Source organism: Pinus tabuliformis, chromosome 6, assembly GCF_031772625.1.
Source record: "Pinus tabuliformis cultivar Carrire ecotype Pingquan chromosome 6, CPIR1, whole genome shotgun sequence".
NCBI classification, from domain to species: domain Eukaryota; kingdom Viridiplantae; phylum Streptophyta; class Pinopsida; order Pinales; family Pinaceae; genus Pinus; species Pinus tabuliformis.
Window position 1 is genome coordinate 1,368,512,552 of NC_142292.1, and position 10,477 is coordinate 1,368,523,028.

General features: G+C 34.4%; 1 protein-coding gene across 1 annotated transcript; it reads right to left on the reverse strand.

Moving 5' to 3' along the window:
• Positions 1 to 2,437: 2,437 nt before the first annotated feature.
• Positions 2,438 to 5,981, reverse strand: LOC149263727 (uncharacterized). The gene is made up of 3 exons (XM_089390032.1): positions 5,349 to 5,981; positions 3,126 to 5,316; positions 2,438 to 3,025 (listed from the first exon to the last, which is right to left on the reverse strand). The coding sequence occupies exons 1-3, from the start codon at positions 5,940 to 5,942 to the stop codon at positions 2,565 to 2,567; spliced, it is 3,246 nt and encodes a 1,081-aa protein (XP_089246158.1). The 5' UTR covers positions 5,943 to 5,981; the 3' UTR covers positions 2,438 to 2,564.
• Positions 5,982 to 10,477: the final 4,496 nt, after the last annotated feature.

Genomic DNA, 10,477 nt, shown 5'->3' on the forward strand with positions numbered 1-10,477 from the left:
TATATTGATTTAAAATTGGGTTAGTCTAATCAAGAATACAATGGGTTAGTGGTCAAGGTTCTCCATCAAACCATATATACTTCTATGCAACATAGAATTTTATTATTTTTTTTGTTTCTTCTCAAAAAGGAAATAGAAAGTTGTGAAGGAACAAGGAAAATATTTGACTTTTGTTGCTTTTATGTGGCAAGCATAGTATTTATGTTCTTGAAATTAAATCTATGATACCCCTTATGGCAAAGGGTGATGTTGAAAACTAATCCTAAAGGAAACATTAAATTGCATATAATTAAGAGAAAAATAATCACTTATTAATAGAGAGAATTAGCAAGTGTCCATTGCAAATGCAAAACTAGCAAGAAGTTTGATTATTTTCCTTTTAGTTTTAGACTAGTGTTGAATATTGTGCCTCCACCTTTGCTTTGAGATGTGGGAGGCTTTATTTTCAAGGTTCTACATGAAGCTATATATATTTCCCTGCAACTTCGACTTTTATTACTTTTGTAAATATTAAGAAAAGGGAAATATATTTGAAAGAAGGAAGGACATTAAGAATGATAGAAAACCTAACCATAAGATTTAGCATTGATACTATTTGGAAGTTACTCCATATTGATCTTCCACCTCAGTGATTGGATCACTTATTAGTTAAACTTTTACTTTCCCTTCACATTAAAGAGTTAAATTTTTGTCTATATATTAGGAAGCTTCCTAAGAATCTTTTAAAAATATGCTTCCATCAAGTTTCATCATGCATAGGTCTTAAAAGGATTTCTTCAATATACCCATAAGTGTAATCCCTAGAATCCAATGATGAAGTATCTATAAAGTCTATTTTTTTTCCATCATTAGTATGTTGGGAGTGTACGATGGTGCTTATATAGTCTTGCTTATTCATTTTCTAATAAATCTTGATTTTTGGAAAGAAATGGTGCAACAAGTTATTTGTAGACAACTAATATTATATGTCCACTAGTATTGGAAAAGATATAAACATTTAGTGGATCCATTTGTCCTAGTTATTGCAACTAATGCTATACATTATGTTGAAACAATGGGATCACACTTGAAAACCTTAAAAATAATTTCAAACACATAATCAATAATTCAACATACTAGGCAAGTAAAACAAGCATTTTTAGAAAAAACTCACAAACTCACTCTTAAGTATATTAAAGATGATTTCAAATGCATAACAAATGCATCAACTTATGCATTTCTAAGATGTTAACAAATGCATTAACTTATGGACTTACTAAGCAAACATAATAAGGATTCTTAGAAAAAGGTCGCAATAATTTGTTTGTAAATATTGGATGAAGACTAGATAAATTTGACCATTATGTGGATATAGATGTTTTGGAATTAAGCATTAAACTCAAATATCACATTCTCTTGGTCTTAGAAAAACTTATTTGTTTCTTTGCAATACAACTATTTGATGAAGAAGTAGACATAGTTTACCACTAGGTAGATGTAGATGTTTTGGAAATAAGGCTTGCACTACAATACCACACTTTTCCTTGGTCTTCTTACTTTCGATTAGCTTGTATGCCTTCACTTCTTTTTTCTATGCAAAAAGAATTTGTAATTTCATTAAAATAAAATTATGAAATTATGTTCTATATATGCTAAAAAGAATTCATAGTATCCTTCAGAAAAAAGGAGCCATAATTCTGTGAATGAGTCTTCATCGCACATCTCATATTGACCAAGACCAAGACAAATCCATTCAAGGTTTGTATTTGATATCATCCTTATATGAAAGATGCATTGTATTTGTCCTTATCTCTAAACCATCAACCCTTGTAATTAGGGGGGAAATGTTGACAACAATCTTATTATTACAAAAATTACATACCCAAAGTACTAAATCCTCAACTCATATAGTGAATATGGATTCTAAAGAAGCACTTAAAAGGGGGTTGTTTGTTTCTACGCCTTCAAATATAAGTTAGTTTATCGAATAAAACCTTTTTTTCCTAAAATAGGAAAGATCATTGTCCATCTCAAATATACGGTGGGTTGTGCTATGAGTTATTGAAAGAGATGAAACATATGTACTTGAAACAATTTTAAGACCCAAAAATTGGTCCTGCGGATTTTTTTGGGGTGAAAATGGTTTGCAAAACACACATACACACATATATGGTAAGTGGATGTTACAAACAACTAAGTTTTCGCTACCAATACAATCAAACTAACTAGACTTCAACATGGTTCTTATAATCAAGTCATAAAGTTCAAATCCATGTTTGTAAGTTTGTTGTTGCATTTTAAATATAAATAATTTCTTCTATATATGTAAACATAATACAAATAATTTCAAAGAAATTTAATCTATAGATAATAATATTGACATCATGGATAGATGAAAAAATCAAATTGACTATAAACCTACAATCTATTCAATATCGTGTTGCAAAACCATGTAATTTCCTTGTTGACAATATGATAATGCATACTAGCATGAAGTTGTTTGAATAATTAAAAGTTTAAAAAAATATTAACATTACATGAATGATGTCAAGACCTAAAATATTTGTCATTCTTCACTTCATAAACTAAAATGTACAAGAACTTTGGTCATTTGATGTAGAGGCATCATTCCTTATTGCATTTGTATCGATAAGCAACTTGGATATGCTTCGTCTCAATCTTCTAGAAGCAACTACATTTGCCTCCAAATCCTCTTTGATACTCTCCAACATCCTTACCACAACTCTCATAGTTGGTCTTTCTTCTGGTGAATGTTTTGAACAAAGCAAACCAACATGTAGCAAATCTAGTAGACATTTATATACTTTGTTCTCATTAATTTCATCTCCACACACCTCACTAAAAAGGCTACTTTCAATTACCTCATTCACATTGTTTGGGTATGCAAAGTTCACCCAATTGTGCAAGTTTAGGTCTCCCACAAACATGTGACTGGTTGGTTGTTTTCTGGTGAGCATTTCCAATAACATAATTCCATAGCTATAAACATCTCCCTGGGTGGAAACTGTTCCACTCAATCCATACTCTACAGTAAAAGAAACATTCATTAAATTTTACTCAATCAATCCATATAAATATTGTTAATGAGAGAAGAAAAATGAAAATGTTGTTTAAGAAAGACATACCTGGGGCAATGTAGCCAATGGATCCTCTTAAAGCAAGTGATGAAGCATGTGAATTTGTAGAGCTTTCACCAATCAATCTTGCAATACCAAAATCTGTGACATGGCCTAACATATTTTCATCCAAAAGTACATTGCTAGGCTTGATATCACAATGTACTACTTGCACAAAACAATCATGATGAAGATATTCCATTGCATGGGCCACATCTATGGCAATGTCTAATAGTGTTTTCAACTCCAGTTCACACACATCCTCACCATTGTTGTCATCTCTTTTAGGATACAAATGCTTCTCTAAGCTTCCATTAGACACAAACTTGAACACTAAAGCTTTGAAATGGAGGTTGGAACATGAGGTTATGATTTTGACTAGATTTCGATGTTGAACCTTCTGGAAGACACTGCATTCTGCTTTAAAACTCTTCTCACTCTGGTCATTTTGCAATTGGAAAACCTTCACAGCAACAGGTGTGCCATCATTCAAAATTCCTTTATACACTGACCCAAAGCTACCTGTTCCCAACAAGTTGGCTTTGTCAAATCCATTAGTCGCTATGTGAAGCTCTTGATATGAGATCCTTGGATGCTCTAACTTTTGGAAAATAGATCTTGAAACATGAATGTTTTGTATATGCATATTCCCTCTCCATAGGAATCTTAAAAAAAAACAACAGAGTATAAAAGCAGTAGCTCCACTCACTGTCAATAGTACTCTTTTGACAATTGTAGAATGACCTCTTGGTGTCGGACAAGGATATAACTGGAATATTTTTGGTCCACAGAGGTTGGGATTTCCATTTAAGGACATGGAAATTGATTCATTTGCAAAAATTCCCCCTGTTGGAATTTCCCCAGCAAGCTTGTTAAAAGATAAATTTAAATATTGAAGCATTTTCAGCTTGTTGAGAGTAATAGGTATTGTCCCAGATAAAAGGTTGGAAGAGAGATCTAGGCTCATAAGGCTTTGCAAATTTTCAAGTGAATCTGGAATAGAACCTTGGAAGGAATTCCGAGATAAATTCAGCGAAATTACTTCAACACAACTTCCAAGTGTAGATGGAATGACTCCACTCAAGTGATTAGCAGAAATATCTATAGCTTGAGCCATTGACATTTTACCAATCTCAGTGGGCAAGGAGCCTTCTAATAAATTCCAAGACAAATTCAAATAGAAATTTAGATTGTAAAGCTTACCAATCTCACGTGGTATGTTTCCAATGAGTTTATTGTGTGACAAGTCGAGCAATTCCAAATTTGTACAGCTTCCTAAGTCGGAAGGTATGCTCCCTGATAATTGGTTGTGATGGAGGAGGAGAAATCTTAATTGTTTAAGGGATGCAAGGGAATTGGGAATCTTTCCAGAGAGTATGTTTCCACTGATGTCCAAGAGACCAAGTCGTTGTAACTTTTCAAAGTCATCAGGGATATCTCCTTGTAATTTGTTATTTCCTAAAACTAATCTTTCTAAAATTTTAAGGTTTCTTAAAGATGGAATGCTACCATTTAAAGAATTTCCAGATAAATTTAGATAGGTTAGGCTGGTAAGATTGCCTATATGTGGAGGGATGTTCCCTTCTATCAAGTTGTTGTCTAATGAAAGGTAAGACAAATTGGTAGAAAGTGTTCCTATGGCAAGGGGTAAGACACCTGCGAGTTTATTGTCTCTCAAGTTTATGTCTTTTAGGTGGGAACAATTGGTAAGGGCTATAAGAAAAGGCATGGTTGTAGCACTGCCACTGTCAAGCTGATTAGAATGCAAATATAATCTTTCAAGGAGGGATAGCTTACCTAATGTTGTTGGGACACTCCCACTCAAAATGTTATTGTGTAGGGTGAGAATACTGAGTTTTGAACAATTTCCAATGGAATTTGGAATCTTTCCACTAAGTTGATTTCCCCATAAATAAAGCACACTCAAGTTAACTAGATTTGACAAAGAAGTGGGAATGCTTCCAGTGAGTTTGTTTTGGGGAATCCCCAAGTGAACCAAAGTGGAGATATTTGACAAAGAAGGGGAAATGGAACCTGATAATTCATTGTCAAAGAGGGAGAGATTTTGAAGATTAGTGAATAAGCCAAATTCTTCTGGAATGTTACCAGTGAATTTATTTTCACCCATTTGCAAGTAAACCAAAGTGGAAATATTTGATAGAAATTTGGGAATGTGACCTGACAATTCACAATAACACAAGTAAGACTATTTTTAAATTTCTAAAATAATCAACATCCCGAGATTTTTAAAGGAAGACGAAAAGTACCTGTGAAGCAGTTTCTAGATAAGTAAAGTACTTTCAGATGTATGAGGGAGCCAAACTCTTCTGAAATACCTCCAGTGAGATTGTTGTAGGAGAGCTCCAAGGAAGCCAAATTTGTGCAATTGCCGAGATCACTCGGAATGTTTCCCTCCAATTGATTGTTGTACAACCAGAGCTCCCTCAAACGGAAAAGGCGTCCCAACTGAGTTGGGATATAACCGTGTAGCGCATTGCCAGAAAGATCAAGGTAATGGAGAAAGGACAAATTGCCGAGGTAAGGAGAGATGGTGCCCTGCAGTTCCATGTCAGGGAGGTCGAGAGAGACGACTCTGTCCATGTGACGGCGGCTGCAGGTGACGCCGGGCCAGTTGCAGAAGGGGAGTGCGAGACTCCAGTTGGCCATGGAAGCATGAGGATCACTGCTTATTTTGTTTTTGAAAGCTAAGAGAGACTGTCGATCGTCATGAAATGAATGCGGAGAGGAGGAGGAGACGGAGATGAAGGAAAAAGTGAAGATGAAAAAGAGGAAATGAAGAGGAAAAGAAAAAGAGAGGAACGGCATGGTGCTGGAAATGGAAATGGAAATGGAAATGCAGAGGAAAAATTTATGAATGTATGGAGAAACGGGCAAAGGATGGTATGAATGTGAAGGATGGTCACGAGTATTTATAAAGGGAGAGAGTGGTGAATCATGTAATTTTTCGTCCTCTCGTCAACGAGCGAAGGAGCGGATGAAAGACTGTGAAGATGAGGCGTAATTTCTAGTGATTAACATTCAGGTCGTTGAGTGATCTACATCTGATTATTCTATTATTTATATTAAATAATAAAATCTATTTTATTTTTAATCATTATAATTATTTGTGGATGTAATTATTGAAAGACTGAGAAAAGGGTGGATCGGGACCCACAGTTCCATAGATTTCCACCGAAATTTGGGCGTAGTGAAGACGGCGGGGAGGTGGTGGTGGTGTCATTATGAAACTTTGGGTGAAGTGGTTGCGTTGAGTCATGGACGGGCAAGAAAATCTGGGCGTTGTGACCAGAAGTCGTTAATAATAAAATTGCGACCTGGAAGTTTTGCTTTATTGGTTTATTATTAATTAATTATTCATCTATTTTTAATAATTATTTATGGATGTAATTATTGAAAGAGTGAGAAAAGGCTGGAGCGGGACCCACAATTCCATAGATTTCCACCGAAATTTGGGCGTAGTGAAGACGGAACTATGAAACTTTGGGCGTGGTGAACACGAAACGGAAGCATCGGGAGATCCAGTCAGAATTAGTGAAGAAGAAGTGGTTGCGTTGAGTCATGGCGTGCAAGACGGGAGGAGGAGGCCATTGACAAGAAGTCGTTAATAATAAAATTGTGTAATTATGGGCGTAGAAAGTTTGGGCGAGGCATAATTATTTGTGAGTCGAGTCATATTACACATGGAAATGTAATTATTATTTATATTAAATTGATTTTGTTTTCCACACATCTGATTATTGCTTTTCATATTAAAATCTATTTTATGCTTAATCATTATTGAATATAATACGGAGACCCGGAAGTTTCGCCGTGGTGGAAGGGGAGCGGAGCCTCCCGTAATGGAGGTGTAATTATTACGATGTGATTCAGTTTTTTTTAATAGTTATGATATGTTATAAGATAAGGCGTTTTCTAACAATTAGACTTTTTCATATTCAAATTTATAAATTATTTATATAAAATTGTAATTTTATTATTTCTGAATCGAAATTTTTTGAGTCAATTTTACTATCCACTAAATTATTTATATTATATTTCTCATATATAAAAATTAAAATTTCTAAATTTTATTAATTTTATTTTTTAATTTTTGAATTTCAATTTAATTTTTTATTTGCCATAAGATTTTTGTGATCCATAATAATTTTTATACAAGCTTACGGACAAATCACAAAGTAATGATTAATGAACATTTCAAAACTACTAATGAAATTCATCATCAAAACAAATTTAATTTCTTAAATTTACAATTTTACTTCATTATTATATTCATGATTTTTTGGGGATGATGACTAAAAATATATGTTTTTTTTTTAAGAGATCATAGTTTTAAATCCAAAAGATGACATAGTGGTTACTAAAAGTGTCTTGTTACTTACACAAATATATCACTAGCAATTGTCCCAAAAGGTACAAAGAGAGGCCGATAGGATTATTAAAAGGAAGAAACCTCTACAGATAGTCAAGCATATACAAAGCTCGCTAGTGACCAAGGCAATAACCACGATGACCATCCCGTACCAACATTGTGTCTAGTTGAAGCCATGATGTCTTAACCACCTCTCCTTGTGGATCTTCTCTTTGATTATGGAGTATTATCTCATTCAAACCCTGCAATGCTCGATTGATACAGGCCTTTTATCAAAACCTACATTGAACAGGCACAAGTTCATCGTCCTCCTCTCTACAAAAGGATAAAGGCGTTAAGAAATGTTAGCCATCTGTAAATTTTTCCTTTTTGATAACTACTAGAGGAGAAGGAACCTTTGCTGCTCTGCATAAGTGTAAGGTCATCTAAGTTTTTTAAAACTTAATGATCTTTCTATGGATCATGTTAATTCAAATTGTCTTATGTCAACGATAAAAAAAATCTGTTTATTGGTCCAGTTTGTATCGACATTGAATTTTCATAACATCATGTCTGATAGAAGCCGTGATCCCTTAATTGCATCTCATTTGTGGATGATATCTTTGGTTTTGGGTTGTTATCTAATTCAAACACTCTGCAATGCTAGATTGCTACATGCCATTAGGCTACAGGCCCTTTCTGAAGCTTCTGAATCCTCCGACAACCGGGCAGAAGTTCATTTGTCCTCCTTTATACTACATGCTACAGGTGGCAATGAATTTCACCCATTTGTAAAGTTTTCCTTTTGGTTACCACTGGAGGAGCCGAAACCGTTTGCTTCTCTGCTTACGTGTAGGTCCATCTATTTCTTTTTGAAACATGATCGTTATATGTATCAAGTCAATTTTAATGGTCTTATATTGACTATAAAAAATCTCCAGCCTAGTGAGCTAGCTCAAGTGGTTAAGTGATTTGAGCTTCATGCAGGAGGTCCCCATTTCCTTTTTTTTTGTTTATCAACTCTTATCTATTTAAAATATTGTCTTTATGTATGAGTGATGGAATCCATGCATTTTCAGGTGTCCAGATGTATCCAAAATCAGAGCAAAGATGCTTTATGCTACAACTAAGGACAGATCGAAAAGGGAACTTGATGGTTTTCACTATGACGTTCAGGCCACTGATCCCGCTGAGATAGATATCGAAGTGATTAGAGACCGTGTCGTTTTTGCCACATACCTTTCAATTTATTATTACAGGGCAGGGCCATTAAATTTCTGTTACAAACTCGTTGCAGTGGGAGATATTTTTATAAGAAAAATTGCAGCCTTGTCTGACAGTTCTTGCTTTATTGTTTCATTGCTTATACATGGATATCCAGCTCATACAAAAGGTTGTATCGATCTGGTTGGTATTTAGAGTACTTGGTCTCAGGATGTATCGATCTGGTTGGTTTTCAGAGTGGTTGGTTTTCAGAGTACTGGGTCTCAGGCCTTTTGCAGTTTGGTTTGCCTTTCATAATTTTTATGATGTAGAACTTTGATTCTGTATTACGTAGAACTATCACTCTGCAAGTACAGTTTCGGTGAGCTAGCTCAAGTGGTTAAGTGATTTGAGCTTCATGCAGGAGGTCCCCATTTTTTTTTTTTGTTTGTCAACTCTTATCTATTTAAAATATTGTCTTTATGTATGAGTGATGGAATCCATGCATTTTCAGGTGTCCAGATGTATCCAAAATCAGAGCAAAGATGCTTTATGCTACAACTAAGGACAGACTGAAAAGGGAACTTGATGGTTCTCACTATGAGGTTCAGGCCACTGATCCCGCTGAGATAGATATTGAAGTGATTAGAGACTGTGTCGTTTTTACCACATACCTTTACCTTTCAATTTATTATTGTAGGGTAGTGCCATTAAATTTCTGTTATGAACTCGTTGCAGTGGGAGATATTTTTATAAGAAAAATTGTAGCCTTGTCTGACAGTTCTTGCTTTATTGTTTCATTGCTTATACATGGATATTCAGCTCATACAAAAGGTTGTATCGATCTGGTTGGTATTCAGAGTACTTGGTCTCAGGTTGTATCGATCTGGTTGGTTTTCAGAGTACTGGGTCTCAGGCCTTTTGCAGTTTGGTTTGCCTTTCATAATTTTTATGATGTAGAACTTTGATTCTGTATTACGTAGAACTATCACTCTGCAAGTACAGTTTCACTATTAGCTTTGTAAATATTTTTCCTTAGCAAGAACTATCACTCTGCAAGTACAGTTTCACTATTAGCTTTGTAAATATTTTTCCTTAGCAATAGCTTATAGCTTGGACAAGAAGGGTGGAGAAAAAAATATTGTTGTTTTTTATTTTGGCAGTGGCACGTTTCATGTCAGCGTTCTGACTATTGACAATGGAGTTTTTGAGGTTTTGGCTACAAACGGTGATACCCATCTTGGAGTTAATCTGTCTGAACTCTGTCTAGCAGTTTTACATTATGAATTTGAATATGTGGACGGTGGTTATCATTGACTTTTTTGGTTGGCTTTCGAGCTTTGAACTTACCGAGATGTACATTAATATGCAGGGGAGGACTTTGACCAAATGCTAATGGAATATTTCATCAAATTGATAAAAAAAAGCACGGAAAGAATATTAGTAAGGATAGCAGAAATGAAATAAGGCATTCATTGTGTTCCTTGTAATATAGATATAAACAAAACATCTAAAGAAAAGTAATTGCACAATGATCTAGTCCAAGAAAACAAGGTTTCCACAAACCAATTAACTCTTCTAGAAAAATTTAACAATTCGAATTTAATAATCCTATCGGCCTCTCTTTGTACCTTTTGGGACAATTGCTAGTTTAGTTCATTTTCAATATAAAAATAACATATAAATTTACTTACTATTTTATTTACAAGTACAAAATTATCTTTGATATAATAGTTTACTATTTTATAATTATTTGTCAGTGTAGAAATAACATATAAATTTACTTATT